The 17467-nt window shown below is 34.8% G+C and overlaps 1 protein-coding gene across 8 annotated transcripts in view; it reads right to left on the reverse strand.

The window, feature by feature from the left end:
• Window positions 1–17467, reverse strand: part of Nek11 (NIMA related kinase 11) — a 315212-nt gene that overhangs the window by 227210 nt on the left and 70535 nt on the right. For 5 of the 8 annotated variants that reach the window (XM_076868271.2, XM_076868272.2, XM_076868270.2 and 2 more), the window contains exon 3: window positions 16284–16449. The exons of the other annotated variants lie outside the window; for them this stretch is intronic. In XM_076868271.2, the coding sequence (XP_076724386.2) occupies window positions 16284–16449 (166 nt within the window). The remainder of the gene's footprint in view (window positions 1–16283; window positions 16450–17467) is intronic. 8 annotated transcript variants of the gene reach the window in all.

Here is a 17467-nt window from a genome sequence, read left to right on the forward strand (position 1 = left end):
CAGAAAATGCTTTCCTTCACTAAAATCACCCCTCAAAAGTTATCACAAAAGCTTTGATGTTAACTTCTAAGGTTTCAAAAAATCTGTAGCCTAAGCTGCCATTTGGTAGATTAATGGTATCTCCTTGCTTCCCTATCCCTAGTTAGCTGACATCAGATGGACTTTGAAATATCAAGACATTGAAGAAACAAAGAATGACTCAACTACAGTGTTCTAAACCCCATCTTTGATTGCTATGAAAAAGTTGTGAAAGGATTAGATTTTTAAAAATTAATCCATTTTTAAAGTTGTCAATAGAAGTACTTACAAGCAGTTTAAAAGACCAAAGTACAGCATCCTCAGAAGAAGCCTGAATGCAACAAAGCTGAAATTCTAAAAGACTATATACAAAGGACAAAACCATCTCTATATCATTCTGCCCTATTTCTTCATTTTAAAATTAAAAAGCTTCCCTTATTAATTCAGTGAGTTGACATCTCAAAATGCATTTTTCCATACTCTATTATATCTCCATCCTTTTAATGTATCTCAAATTTTAGTGTGCATCAGAATATCAAAGTTTCTTGTTTATTTTAACTCAGCAGCATGAAAAACATTTATTACTTTGTTTCTCTTAAGCTATGTTCCAAATAAAAACCAAATGTTTTTGATGAAATGGCACAACTCAGTTTAAAAAGTTCTTAGTACAGTATTTGCAAGTTCATTTTGGTTTCTTCCCCACCGCCCACTTTGGAAACCCTTTATTGACTATTCTCCCTAGTTGGAGAATATATTTGTATGCAGATAACTAAGAAAAGTTCTCAGTTACTTTCTTTTTTATTGATTTTTTAAACAAAATTACAGTGGAATGCATTATAATTCTTACTACATGTATACAGAACAATTTTTCGTATCTCTGTTTGTATATAAAGTATGTTGACACCAATTCGTGTCTTCATACATGTACTTTGGATGATGATGTCTATCACATTCCACCATCCTTGCTAATCCCCTGCCCCACTCCCTTTCCCTCCCACCCTTCTTCCCTATCTAGAATTCATCTATTCCTCCCATGATTCCCCCTCCCTACCCCACTATGAATCAGGCTCTTTATATCAGAGAAAACATTCAGCATTTGTTTTTGGGGGATTGGCTAATTTCACTTAGCATTATCTTCTCCAACACCATACATTTACCTGCAAATGCCATGATTTTATTCTCTTTTATTGCTGAGTAAAATTCCATTGTGTATATATGCCACATTTTTTTTATCCATTCATTCACTGAAGGGCATCTAAGTTGGCTCCACAGTTTAGCTATTGTGAATTGTGCTGCTATAAACATTGATGTGGCTGTGTCCCTGTAGTATGCTGTTTTAAGTCTTTGGGGTATAAACCAAGGAGAAGGATAGCTGGGTCAAATGGTGGTTCCACTCCCAGTTTTCCAAGGAATCGCCATACTGCTTTCTATATTGGCTGTACTAGTTTGCAGTCCCACCAGCAGTGTATGAGTGTACCTTTTTCCCCATATCCTCGCCAACACTTATTGTTGTCTGTCTTCATAATAGCTGCCATTCTGACTAGAATGAGATGATATCTTAGAGTAGTTTTGATTTGCATTTCTCTAATTGCTAGAAATGATGAACAGTTTTTCATATATTTGTTGATTGATTGTATATCTTCTTCTGAGAAGTGTCTGTTCAGGTCCTTGGCCCATTTGTTGATTGAGTTGTTTGTTTTTTCGGTGCTTAGCTTTTTGAGTTGTTTATATCTAGAGATTAGTGCTCTATCTGATGTGTGAGGGGTAAATATTTGCTCCTAGGATGTAGGCTCTCTGTTCACCTCACAGATTGTTTCTTTTGCTGAGAAGAAACTTTTTTGTTTGATTCCATCCCATTTATTGATTCTTGGTTTTAATTCTTACGCTACACGAGTCTTATTAAGAGTTGAGGCCTAAACCCACATGATGAAGATTAGGGCCTACTTTTTCTTCTATTAGACACAGAGTCTCTGATTTAATTTCTAGGTCCTTGATCCACTTTGTGTTTTGTGCAGGGTGAGATACAAGGGTTTAATTTCATATGGATTTCCAGTTTTCCCAGAACCATTTGTTGAAGATGCTATCTTATGTTTTTGGCAACTTTGTCTAATATAAAATAATTATAATTTGGTGGGTTAGTCTCTGTGTCCTCTTTCTTTAAGAAATATTTAATGGTGACTTATCTTGCTAAAACAACTTTAATGAAAAGAGTATTAATTTGAATCAATATATATATATATTGTTTTCCTTTATATTGCATTTTGCATACTCCCATATCATTGTAGGGACTGACCTTAGATCCTCATGGAGGAATGCTTATCTTGCTCATTGTGCAGCAGGGAAGTCCTAACATAGAATGCTATGTTTTGGGACACAGTGCTGTCAGAATACTCACAAACGCCATTTCCTTGCTCTTTTGACAAGAGGTTATTCCCCTCTGGTACAAGTCAGCCTACATAATAGTTTCTGAATTCTTGGTGTCTGGAATTCCATAAGATGATATGGTGTGTATCACTTCTGGCCTATCATGACCGCTATATGTAAATTGGTACATACCCACCATAAAAGCTATTTTTGCTGCACAATAAAGCAGATGCAGCTCTCTGAAACAATCACCAGAGGGGTTTCTCAATGCCCTCAAGATCCCCACAGTTGATGCTGGAAAGCAGGTCTCTCAGCACCAGATCAAATAAACACAGATTCTAATTCAGTAAATTTAGACAGTGCCATGGAATATATACTATTAATAAACATTCTAAGTAACTCTGGAGGTGGTTCATGATCACATTTTGAGAAACAACATTAGATAATAACACAAATGGACCATATTCTTAATATTTAGCCCATCGATAGCAACATTTTGTCCAATAGGTTGAATAATACAAAAGCCAAAAATATACTTGGGAAACACAGGAATTAAATAAAAATCAATTTATTACAATGTCATATTTTTAAAAGATTGTGATATAGCGAGAAGAATAGCAATAAATGGAAAAGGAGGGGACAGGAGAGGTCATTTGTCTCCTTCTTTCATTGTAGAACCTGAAATCACATTGTAAAACCTAGCAATTTGGAAGTTCACTATAATGAATTACATAAAACATAAGGAAATGTCAAGCTACGTTATACTCTTTAAAGCAGAATAAGAAAACCCAATTTTCAAAGTTATTAAAGACTGTAATACACTATTATGATGTGAATTTCTAATAATACAAATAAGTGTTCTCAGGTTTAGTTTCTAATTCTTTTCCAAATTCTTTTATTAGAGTTTATATTCTTCCTATTAAAATAAACATACACAAATAAGATGTCAGAACTTATTGTTATCAAGAAGTGACATGATATGATGTTTTCATATATAAGGCATGGGGTTATTTTTTACAATAAACTACTTTTAAAACTAGTTGAAATTACTGAGTCTATTTTTAACATTTATAGTTACATAAATTAATATGACAATGGAGGTTATATCCCAAATGTCATAAGTTTTACTGGGCTTAAGGATTGCTTTATATTTATGAATTAGTAAAAACCATGAATGGATCAGTATAGGTGTATAAAAACACAAGACACATTAATTACAGTCCCCCAAACAGAATAAGTCTAGACCTATAGAATCAGCACAGGGAACATTTAAGAAGGCCTCTGAATAGAGATTTCCAAGAAAATCAGACAGCCCTGATGGGACCCTGCTATCTGAAGACAGCTGCCTCAATTCTAGCAAGGCAGGCCAGTATAAAGCAGCTCTAATGTGTGGACAGCCCAATATGTAAGCCCACACCAGGAAGGATGACCATTAATCAATGTTAAAATGGTCCATATATCAGGAGTATCCCTTTTCCATAAACAACCAATTCTAGGTGGTAGTGGTTCCTCAAAGAGCTTTGGGAATATGAACAGTGGCTCTGAAAGTTAGAAAAGTAGTCCTGATGCACTAAGTATAAAGTTTTGTATGGAACCTCTGGGAGCTAGTAAGCCTAGTGGCTACATGTTATCGTCAAATTCACCTACCCATCAGTCTCAAGATTATAAAACTCAACCCACTTAGTTTATTTAAACACTTCTGCATAAGCAAGAAATGTTAGAGAAAAAAATTCAAATTTTCTTTTTATACTATAAACAAATTCTTGGAAAGTACTTGTCTCAAGTTCTGCTATCAGATCTATTAGTGTTCTAGAATTTGCATGTTTCTTCCTTTTGGCATGAATTCTCATACTAATGACTGCAAGCCAAAAACTCAAACAGATAAAAATTAGTCTGCCTTCTAGAAAATTGTAGGAGGGGTTGGGGAAGAATAGCAGTGAAAAAAATGAACTATTATAATGATAACCTCTGTCATTGAAAGTCTACTAGAAGCAAAACTCTGACAGTCACTTTTTCAATACTCCTTCCTTCAAATCCTTGTAAAAACTTACAAATAAATAAGGTGTTGCTATCCTATCTCATGACAGTAAAAAGAGTGAGAAAATGTAAAAATTTGTGTCAAGGAAATGAACCAAGATCAATGTCATAGTCCATACATCTTCCACTATTTCAAATCCATTCTTTTATTGAAAGGATATAAATTACTAATGTCATCCTTATGTTAAAATACATACCTGTGTAAACAGATATACATGTGACTTGAAATATATGTATGTATTATTGTGTGTGTGTGTGTGTGTGTGTGTGTGTGTGTAAATAAAATAGAAACAGAGATATATAAGCCAATAAGCCAAGAAAAGGAGTACCTTCCCCAGTACTGGTCCTGGTCCTGACCTATTCTAGTCAAAATTCAGTAATATCCAATCCTGTGATCATCAGAAAATCACTCTGTGTCTCTGAGGTCCTGTTTCTTCATATGTAAAAATTCACTTCTCAACAAAGAATGGGTATATGTTAACAAGACATAGAATCCAACCTGGAGAAGTTCCCTCAAGTTAGAACAATATGAGCAACAGAAAAAATAATGATAGTATTAGATCATAACTTGTAGAATAAAATACAATTAAATAAATACACCAATGGAGAAGAAAGAGCTCTTCTCCATAATCGAATCTCAATTAGTAAGTGTAAGAAGAATAAGGGAAATAATAATAATAATAATAATAATCACAAGCAAGCAAAAAAAATCACCACAGTAAAAATCACTGCAGGCAACTTCTATTGAAAGATACTAAAATCAATAGGTGAAGATTTGAGTAGGATATTACCCTAGTAATTTCACCATGGAGAAACCCAGAAGACAGAACCTTAATAAAGTGATCAAAGTTAACATCATTAGTAATAAAATATACCAACATGTTGAACTCCTGACATGACTCAGTAAGAAGGATATCACTATTTCTGTGGTAGTCATGCCCTGAATAAAGAACTTCAATCTAATCATAAGAAAACATTACACAAACCCAAACTGACAGACATTTTACAAAGTAACTAGATAGTATGCATAAAAGTGTCAAGGTCATACAAAAATAAGGCAAGAAAGATTAACTCACAGATTGGAAGAGATTAAGGAAGCATAACTAATGCAATTAAGAATCCTGAATTGGATCCTGAAACAGAAAGAAGACATCAGGGAGTGGGACTGGCAAAATATTAATTTCCTGGTTTTGATAACTATACAATGGTTATGTAAGTGGTAACTTTAGGAAATGTGTTTAACTATAAACACATTACAATTAAAGGTGAAATATTCCTTCAGATCTTATAAACAGATATGAGAAATTGTGCTCCTTATGGATAATAAGAATTGTAATGCATTCTGCTGTCATGTATTTAAAAATAAAATCAATTAAAAAATAATAATGGGATGAAATTGGAAATAAACAGCAAGAAAAATCATAGAATTACATAAACACATGGAGACTGAAGAATACACTTTAGAATAATGAATGAATCATAGAGTAAGAAGAGACATATTAAAAAATCCTAGAAACAAAATGTGAAAAGAAATACAACACAACAGGCACTGTATGAAAACAGTTCTAAGAGAGGAGTTTATAGCAATGAATGCCTATATAAAAAATAAGAAAGGCCCCAAATAAACCTTCTTAAAATATATATCCCAAGGTCCTAGAAAAACAATTTCAAAATCAGTAGGAGGTAGGAAATATCTGAGAGCCAAAAATAATGAAATAGAGGATAAAAACAATAAAAAGGATCAATGAAACAACGAGTTGATTCTTTGAAAAGATAAACAAGGTTGACAAATCTTTAGCCAAACTAGTCAAAAAAAGAAAAGACCCAAATCAACAAATTTAAAGATGAAAAAGGAGATGTTACCACAAATATTTTTGAAATACAGAGGATCATAAGAAACTACTTTGAAAACTTTATTATTGCTGGGTTTTTTTTTAGTTGTAGTTGGACACAATAACTTTATTTTATTTTTATATGGTGCTGAGGCTTGAACCCAGCCCTTGAAAGTGCTAGGCAAATGCTCTGCCACTGAGCCACAACCAGAGCCCCTATTTTGAAAACTTTTAATCCAATAATTTAGAAAATCCATGGGGCTTGGGTTGCAGCCCAGTGGTAGAGTACTTACCTAGCACGTGTGGGGCATTGGGTTTGATCCTCAGCACCACATATAAATAAATAAAATAATGGTATTGTGTCCACCTACAACTAAAAAGTATTTTTAAAAAATAATTTAGAAAATCCAAAAGAATTGAAAAAATTTCTAGACAAATACAACCTACAAAAAATGGAACCAAAGGAATACAGAAAACCTAATCAGACCAATAATAAACAATAAGATTAAAACAGTAATAAAAATTTTCCAACAAAAAAAAAGCCTAGGACCAAATGGATTTCCAGCTGAATTCTATCAGACCTTTAAAGAAAAACTAATGCTTAAATTATTCTTTAAAAAAGAACTAATTCTCATCCTATTTATTGATTCTCGATTTTAATTCTTGCACCACAGGAGTCTTATTAAGGAAGTTGGGGCCTAATCCCACATGATGGAGATTAGGGCCTACTTTTTCTTCTATTGAATGCAGGGTCTCTGGTTGTATTCCTAAATCTTTGATATATTTTGAGTTGAGTTTTGTGCATGGTGAGAGATAGGCATTTAATTTCATTTTGTTGCATATGGATTTCCAATTTTCCCAGCAACATTTGTTGAAGAGGCTATCTTTTCTCAAACTAAAAAGTTTCTTCTCAGCAAAAGAAATAATCTGTGAGGTGAATAGAGAGCCTACATCTTGTGAGCAAATTTTTACCCCTCACACATCAGATACAGCACTAATCCCTAGGGTATATAAACAACTCAAAAAGCAGAGCCCAAAAAATCAAATAACCTAATCAAAAAAAATGGGCCAAGGACCTAAAGAGAAACTTCTCAGAAGAAGATATACAATTAATCAACAAATATATGAAAAAATGTTCATCATCACTAGCAATTAGAGAAATGCAACTCAAAACCATTCTAAGATTTCATCTTACTCCAGTCAGAATGGCCGCTATTATGAAGACAAACAACAATAAGTGTTGGTAAAGATGTGGGGAAAAAGATACACTCATATATTGCTGTTGGGCTGCAAATTGGTGCAGCCAATATGAAAAGCAGTATGGAGATTTCTTGGAAAACTGGGAATGGAACCACGATTTGACCCAGCTATCCCTCTCCTCGATCTATACCCAAAGTACTTAAAAACAGCATACTACAGGGACACAGCCACATCAATGTTTATAGCAGCACAATTCACAATAGCTAAACTGTGGAGCCAACTTAGATGCCCTTCAGTGAATGAATGGATAAAAAAAATGTGGCATGTATACACAATGGAATTTTACTCAGCAATAAAAGAGAATAAAATCATGGCATTTGCAGGTAAATGGATGGCGTTGGAGAAGGTAATGCTAAGTGAAATTAGCCAATCCCAAAAAACCAAATGCCAAATGTTTTCTCTGATATAAGGCAGCTGATTCATAGTGGGATAGGGAGAGGGAGCATGGCAAGAATAGACAAACTCTAGATAGGGCCGAGTGGTTGGAGGATAAGGAAGGGGGCATGGGATTATAAATGATGGTGGAATGTGATGATCATTATTATCCAAAGCACATTTATAAAGACACAAATTGGTACAAATATACTTTGTATACAACCAGAGATATGAAAAATTGAGCTCTATATGTGTAATAAGAATTGTAATGCATTCCATTGTCATATATAAATAAAAATAAGTAAATTTAAAAAAGAATTAATTCTCATATTGTTGCATGAAATATAAAAGGGTGAACACTACCAAATTCATTCTATGAGCCAGTATCACCTGGATACCAAAAACAAATAAGGAAACATCATGGAATGAAAATTATAAGTTAATATCACTGATGTACCCAAAAGCAGAAATTCTTAACAAAACATTAGCAATTCATGTTCAAAAACATATTTAAAAGATTGTACATCATTATCAAATTGGTTTTACTGTAGAATACAAGATTGTTTCAAATCAATAAATGTTAGTCTATCACATGAATTAAGGACAAAAAAAAGATGTAGAAAAGGGCTTTAACAACACTTAGCCTCCATTCATGTTAAAAACCTTGAAGAAATTAGCGATAGCAAAAATTTACTTAAAAGTCATAAAGATTAACCAGGCATGGTGGCACACTCCTGTAATTCCAGTGGCTCTGGAGGATGAGGCAGGATGATCATGAGTTCAAAGCTAGCCTCAGCAAAAGTGAGGCACTAAGCAACTCAGTGAGACCCTGTCTCTAAATAAAATACCAAATAGGGCTAGGGGTATGGTTCAGTGGTGGAGTACCTCTGAGTTCAATTCCTGGTATTCCCCCTCCAAAAAAAAGTCATAAAAATTATACATGATAAACCCAAAACCAACATCATAATGAACAGGGAAAAACAGACAACATTTCCTCTGAAATAAGGAACAGAACAAACATGTCTGCCCTTACCACTCCTTTTCAATATAGTACTTGAAATTTTAGCAAGAGCCAATTAGGTAAGAAATAAAAGGGATACAAACAGAAAAGGAAGGAAGAAAATTATTGCTTTTCACAGAAAATATGATATTATACTTGAAATATCCAAAAAACTCCATCACATGACTTCTAGAGCTAATAAATTCAGAAAAATAGCAGGATAAAAAAATCAACATATATAAATCATTAGCTTTTCTTTACATCAATAAGGAATCTGCTAAAAAAAGAAAATCAGGAAAACAAATCAATTTACAATAGCCTCAAAAAATACTTAGGGCCAGTATGCACCTGTAATCTCAGCAGCTCAGAAGCTAAGCCAGGAGGATCAAGAGTTCAAAGCCAGCCTCAGCAAAAGTGAGGTGCTAAGCAACTCTGTGAGATCCTATCTCAAATAAAATACAAAATAGGACTGGGGATGTGGCTCAGTAGTCAAGTGCCCTAAGTTCAATCCCCAGTACCTACCCCCCCCCCACAAAAAAAGAAAAACAACTTAGGAATAAATTAAACCAAAGAGGTAAAAGACCTCTATAATGAAAATTATTATAGAACACTGAGGAAAGACCTCCCATGTTCATGGATAGGCAGAATTAATATTGTTAAAATGCCATACTACCAAAAGCAATATACACATTCAGTGCAATCCTCATCAAAATACCAATGACATTCTTAACAGAACTAAACAGTCCTAAAATTCATATAAAAGAATTAAAAAACCCAGAACAACCAAAGCAATTCTGAGCAATAACAGCAACACTAGAGGCATCATAATTACAGACTTCAGATTATACTTCAAAGCTATAGTAACAAAAACAACAAGTTAGTGGCATAAAAACAGACATATAGACCAAAAGAATAGAATAGATGACACAGGGACAAACCCACATAGATAGTTATCTGATCCTTGACAAAGGTACCAAAAACATTTGTTGAAGAAAAGAAAGCTTTTTAAAGAAATGGGTAGCCCCCATTTAGAAGAATGTAACTGGATTCCTATCTCTTACCCTGCACAACTCAACTCAAAGTGGATTAATGACCTAAGAATTAGGCCAAAATCTCTGCAACTGTTAGTAGAACACATGGGGTAAATATTCTAACATATAAGTGCAGGAAACAACTTCCTTAATAGGATTACTAAAGTTCAGAAAATAAAATCATAAATTAATAAATGGGATGGCAGCAAATGTAAAAGCTCGTGCATAGCAAAAAAAAAAAAAAAAATTGAAACTGTAACAAGGGAGCCCACATAATGGGAAAAAGTCTTTAGTAGCTATTCTGACAGGGGTTTAATATCCAAAATACATAAAGAACTCAAAAACTTAAAACCAACAAATAGCCTAGTCAATAAATGGGCAAATGATCTAAGCAAACATTTCTCAAAAGAAGAAATACAAATGGCCAACAAATACATGAAAAAATATTCATCAGGGAAATGCAAATCAAAACTATACTGAGATTTCACTCCAGTTAAAATGGCAATTTTTAAGAATATGAGAAATAATAGATGCTAGCAAAATTGTGGGGTATGGGGAAGAAACACATATACTCTTAGTGAGATTATAAATCAGTACAACCACTATGGAGACTAGAACTGGAATCATCATATGATTCAGCTATATCACTCCTATATCCCAAAAGAACTGAAGTCAGCATCCTAGAGCAATACATGCATAAACATGTTTTTTAGCAGTGCAACTCACAATAGCCAAGTTATGGAAACAGCCTATGGAACCTACAGCTGAATGGATAAAGAAAATGTGGCATATACACACAACTGAATTTTACTCAGCCATGAAGAACATAATTATGTTATTTTCAGGAAAATAGATGGAACTGGAGAACATCATACTATGTAAGATAAGCCAGACTCAAAAACTCAAGGGTCATATGTTTTCTCTCATATTCAGAAGTTAGAAAGGAAAAAATAGAAAGAAAAGTGACATAATGAAAATAGAAGAGAAACCAGTATTAGGTAAAGGGTATCAGGGGAGGAAGAAGCAGAGGAAAGAGGATGTGAAGGAAAATGAAATAGATCAATTTATGCTATGTGCATGTACAGATAGATAACACAATCCCACTATTATGCATAATGATAACACATTAATAAAATGCTTTTTAAAAAGGTGATATATTAGACTCCCAAATCATATCCTATGATTTTCTGCCTTTGAGCCTTTTATCACATTGTTTCCCTTAACTACAAGTCCTTGCCCCATGTAAGTTGACCGAACCTTCTCATACTTCAAATTCAAATATAATCTGCCAGCCCCTGTAATCAGAATTCATTTCTTTCTTTATAAACTGCAACAGTGCTTCAATCACACCCTTTCCACGATACCATATTGCCCCTTACATTTTCACCATTGATATAAATGACTCATTTTAGCCTACCAGACAAGTTCATTAAATAAATATTACCAAATTATGTCTGTTATCCCATACTATGCATAGGAATTGTATCCGACACAGAGTTAAGACTTGGTAATGGCTTTTGGAAAGACAATTACTGCTACCCCTGTGAACTTCAAGCTCAGAAAGAACCAATAAATAATCTAGAAAACTAATTTATTCAGAAACAATGAGAACTGGAATTGCCAAGGCAACAGGGAGCTCGTGTCAGTTTAAGGAGCATATCTTTCTTTTAGAAAAGGCATGCATCAGAGGCCAAATTGGAACCAGAAGGTTGCTCAGGGCGCCAGGAGAATGAATTGGGTGACTTATGAGTAACAGCAACAAGTTTGGTGGCTTAATCATAAAACTACACCCAGAACCAGAGGTAGAATTGCCTATACTCAGGATCTGGGTGTCATCTTTGCTCAGTGGTACTTAAACTTTGGCTCATTTTTCTTTTGTGACTGTTGGTTTCCACACTAACCATTTTCTGTTTTTTTGCAGTTCACAGCCTTGGCTGCATATTAGAATCACCTGAAGAGATTTCAACAATCCTTTTGGCTGAGCAATGCCCCACAGCAAATACATCAGATTTTCTGAAGGTGGGTCTTGGACCCAGGATTTTTTGAGTTCTACAGGTGATTCTCATGTGTAGTCAATGTTTATAACTACTAGTATATTGACATAATTTTGTGTAGCAAGTTAATATCACCAGAGAACAGAAAAGTCCAACCTTTACTGCTTTGTACCCAGATTCCATATGTTCTTCCCACAACTGTGCCCCTCTCTCCTGAATATATGTGACCTTACATAATCTCTGTTGTGTCTACTAATCCTAAGCTTTCTGAGGATGTCTTCTCCTTAGCCAAATGAAAGACCTTTGGGCTATATTTCACAGGTCTCTGGTTCAGTACATTGTTAGGTACCAGCCAAATAAGTAGGATAAACTACTTTTGATATGTATGATGGGTGGGAGTACCCAATATTGTATCTTTTTTTCACCAGGGTTTTATAGAAATGAGGTAGGAGGAAGCTAGAAGCAAAATGACATAGAATTAATAAAAGAGGGAAAAGTCTTGAGTGCTAACTTCTTTGTGGTCCACTATGTAGGATTATGATGTGACAGAAAAATTAATCAGGAAAAAGTCAATCTCACATGTTGAGAGTCTGAGATGGCTTATATGATGAATGTTGTGTTGAACACTATACAAGATAAAAATGCTATGAGAGTTGGGGACAGAGTGATGGGGAGTTACTTTCAGTCGGAAGATCATGGGAACTTTTGTTTGTGGGAGAAGAACCATGCTTATGGGAGCCTTTGGTTATAGGAGAGGGGGAACCAGAATTGACACTGGGCCTGGGATGCTGGTTAAAACTTGAAGATTTGGGGCTAAGAGGAAAGACGCTGGGATAGGAAATAACCTAAGCAGAGATGAAAATGTATGAATCTATGGAGAAAGAAAATGGGACAGCAAGTAATTACACTTCCTCCATAACAGAAAAAAAAAAAAACAATATCTGAAGTACTCTGCCTCTTTCGTAGTTTAGGAACTATATCACATCAAAGATGTGGTTAAATTTTGACAAGTTGTGAGAGTTTAGTCATTTGCTTTTTTACTCCCATAATATGAGGTGATGTCTCCAAAGGATTGGGTAGTAGATGTAGAGGCTTCAGAATGCATTTACATGTTTCAGTCTTGAAAGGTCTCAAATTAAATTACAATAAGGGAACTTGGGGATAAAAATATCATCCATTTCACTGATAACAATATTTTATACGGTGCAAGTTTGGCCACCTGCCATTTCCTGTAGCATTATTTTACCTTAATAAAAAAGAAGATAATGTCAGACCTGTACAAGTAAATTTGTGTCTGAAAATGAGAAATATCTCTGCTAAAGAGAGTGGAGCAATCTGCACACATCAGTGCTTAGAAGCCTGGGAAGTGGCAGACTGACAGTTCAGGGGCACAGAGAGCCCTGGAAGCCCCGCAGCTGTTCTCTAGTGCAGCCTGCAGCCATTGCCATGGTAACATCCCTGCTGGGAATGCAGCTCAATCCATAGAAACCACCATCATTTTAAAATTAAAGCAGATGATTCCAGATTGCATCCTGTGTAACAAAACCCATTTTTATAGAAATGTCCTTTCTAAGGACATAATTTGAAAAATGGGCTGAATTTGAATAGGGATTATGAATAAGATGGGTGATTCTCAAACTTTAGCTTGTTTCAAACTCACCTGGTGAGCTTGTCAAAACACAGATGGTCAAGCCTCACCCCCAGAATTTCTGATTCACTAAGACTGGGCTGGAGGCCAAGAATTTGTATTTCTAACAAGTTCCCAAATTATATTGATAATTCTGGTCTGGAATCCCACTTTCAAAACCACCGAATTACATACTCACATTATTTTTGTGTTAATTTCCCAAGTTTTTGTCATTATACTGTGGTCATATAACAGAAGGTTCTTGGCCTTATAAGATACAGTAGTATTTGGGGAACAGAGGCATCATGTCTGCAACTTTGTACTTCTCAGCTTTCCATTACTATGACAAAAGACTCAAGAAAATCAACTTAAAAGGAGAAAAGGTTTATTTTGCTCATAGTTTCAGATTTTAGTCCATGGTCAGCTGCCTCCATTGCTTTTGAGCCTGTAGTGAGATGGAACATCATGGTGGGGAGAAACATTTGGAGCAAAGCTGTTCACCTCATGGCAGCCAGGAAGAAAAGAAAGGAGGGACACCAACATCCCAATATCCCCTTCAAGGTACAACCCAAATGACCTAACTTATTTCTACTAGATCCCACCTCCTAAGGTTCCATCACCTAACAATATCACAGGCTGGAAACTCAGTCTTTAATACATGGGCCTTTAGGGGACATTCAAGAGCCAAACTATAAGAAATGTATACTCAAATGGTTCAGGGAAAAAATTGGTAAATACAACAGATAGATAAATAGATAGAATGATAAAGAAAATGTAGAAAAATGATGACAATTGGGGAATCTGGATGAAGAATCTATAGGGGTATATTGTGTTATTCTTGTAACTTGTCTGGTAGTTCAAAATTATATTAAAATAGAAAAAATTAGGGAATATTATAACATATCATCTAGACCTGTCCAATATGTTAGCCACTAGCTACACAGGGTAATTTAAATTTAAATGATTTAAAATTGAATAAAATTTAACATTCAATACCTCAATTGCTCTAACCAAACTTCAAGACCTAAAATGCCATGTATGACTAATGTTAGACAACACAAATATAAATCATTTCCAGCATCACTGTAATTTTTATTGAACAGTGCCAAGTACAATTTAAAATATTTTAAGAACAGGCAGTAAAGAGAGTAAAGAGTCTTTGAAAGATTAACTAAGCCTAAGGTAGTAGTCAATGTAGAAGTAGTCATCATGAGCAGCCGGAGTTAGTTATTTCTGATATAAGACTTTTATTAACTAAAGGGGCTAAAGAAGAAAATTATAGCCAGTGAATCATAGTACAGTACCTATGCAAATATCTATAGTTTTGAATGGATTAGAAGCATATTTGCAAGAAAATCTGTTCAGTACCACCAGCACTCTGATACAATTCATCATCGTATTGATTTTCTTAAGAGTTCATTAGATAACAGAGAAGATGATATCCAAATGACATGGTTTTCTTCTTTTTTCCCCACTTTCGTCCAAATAGAAGATGGGCAAGATCTGAGTAAACACCCAGCAAGGCTGAGCTGGGAAAGCTGATCTAAAGGAAAATGGTCAAAATCTGGAATGTTTCCAACTCATTCAAATATATTTTGCTATTGGTTTCACTTTGGGTGATACACCAGATGATGTGTAAAGCCGGCAAGGCTGGTTTTCATTGCCATTTGTACTTCTGAGCTTGTTTTCCTTCTCCTGCCTATGATAGACCAGGCACCTTCTTCGGATTGTATGTGGATTTCCAAACTTTCTGACCCAAAAAAAGCCTGTCTTCTACTCTAAAGTACTTCTTTCTTCCCAACATTGTTTCTTTGGGTTCCAGAAACACCCAAGTGATGAGCTGACTAAATTCATTCTACACAGTTCCAAATTCTCCTGAGAAGCATTTGGCTAATCCTAGCTCCCAGAATACTCTGGGAGATACTTTTTGAGTAATTTATCTTCAGATATTCTCCTGCCTAACCCAACCCTGCCACCTCTCCCAAACTTAACCCCTCAGGAGTAACAGATCTGCGCTATAGCTACACGTTGTCAATTTCCCCTTCTTGGGGCTCAGTAAAATACAAAGCTGTTACTTGGAAAGAACAGAGAGTAGTAGGAAAAATTGCAAATACCTGAAGCCATAAATCATAAATCAATATATATGAAGAATTTCAGCAGTGGGGGGGGCATTATTTGCATTTTCAAATTTCCATTAAGTAAAATAAGCCATAAAGCTAGAAGCCAAAACTCAGGAGATATACCTCTGCTCTGTCCAGGCCTCTGTTAGGGTATTTAAATGTCCATCTAAGGTTTGGTGGACACCCTCTGCAAAAAATATTGAAACGTTCTTTTGCATGTATTTCTCCTTAAATTATATTCATTCTTACTGAATTTTCCAAAGGGAAATTAGAAATGATTTAGAAATGATTTTGTTTAGAAATGATTTTTGTTGGAGTTAGGGTTGTGGTTAGTGATAGAGCGCCAGCCTGCCATGAGTCAGGTACTGGGTTCCATCCTCAGCACCGCATAAAAAAAAATAAATAAAATTAAGATATTGTGCCCATCTACAACAATAACAACAAAATTTTAAAAGGAATTTTGTCAGTTACTTAGAGATGATTATTCTTAGCTCCAAGACATGAGATTCCAAGTCTTTACAGTTTGACTTATAGTTTGATAATTGACCAGATGGCTCTTTATATAAGGTTTTTGACTATGCAACACACTTTTATTAACATTTCCAAGAGAGAAGAAGAGTCTCACCTCACAGTACTCCGTGATAATGCAGAATTTATCTTGCTCCACAAAACTTGCATGGAACTTGACAATGGCTGGATGGTCCAGCTTGGAAAGGAGCTGGGCTTCCAAATTGGCCTGCACAGTCTCATTTGGATTTAACTCTCCAACAGAGATTTCTTTTAGTACCTTTCTGCAGCCAAAACATTTTAAATATATTCAGAGTTGGAAAACACATTTAATACATATGAGCAAGTGGTACAGAACGACCTAATTAATGCCCAGGTTGTAGGTCTAGTATTGTTATGACCTGTCTCCTGGTGAGCCCTGGGCCTGCTTCCCTGTCCTGGTCAGTGACATGGTCTCCCCAACGCCTCTAACTTACATACATCCAATTCGGTAGAGGGCAGATATGAAGCTAGTCTTGAGCAACATTGCTGGGGTGGCTCTTCTTCTGATTCACTAGATGGTTTGGTTTCACTTAGTCTCTCTCATGGTCTCTGTTTCTGTTGCTTTACATTTTATTTCTGCCTCATTTTCCTCTGATTTTTTATTTTTTTCTCTGACTCTACCTTCTCTGTTTCTGTCACTTTCTCTTATATCCATATATATGCATCATTTATATATAAATATATGTACTATATATAAAATATATACCAACTTATATAATTATAATTAGATTTGATTATATATAATCTAAGTATAAACATTATTATTTAAAATATAAATACATATATGTATATAATATCTAAAACTGTCTCTCTGTATGACTTTTTTCTTTGTCATCTCTGTGTCATTCTCTTTGCCTCTCTCTGGGTCTCCTTTTGTCTATGTATAAACACACACACACATATATACACACATACACTTCTATCAGGAGGAAAACAATATTTACTTATTTTCACTTTAAAACTATTCTTGATATATCAGGCTTTATTGCTACCAGTATTTAGTAGAAAGAAATGTTAACTGAAAACACTGATAGGAGTATTTAGGATCTCTAGCATATATAAATAGAATAGTTCATTAAAACTCCAAATCATTAATTTAAAAATTGTGATACTCAATGAGAATTGGACCAAAACATTATCTGTTCTCATCTAAGAAAAAACTTCTGATGAACAAACCAATTATAGTACCAGAGTGTAAACTAGATTGCTGGGGGAAGCACTTCAGAACACCAATTATGTATACAGACAAGTTCTGCTGAT

This window comes from Callospermophilus lateralis, chromosome 10 (genome assembly GCF_048772815.1).
Source record: "Callospermophilus lateralis isolate mCalLat2 chromosome 10, mCalLat2.hap1, whole genome shotgun sequence".
NCBI classification, from domain to species: Eukaryota; Metazoa; Chordata; class Mammalia; order Rodentia; family Sciuridae; genus Callospermophilus; species Callospermophilus lateralis.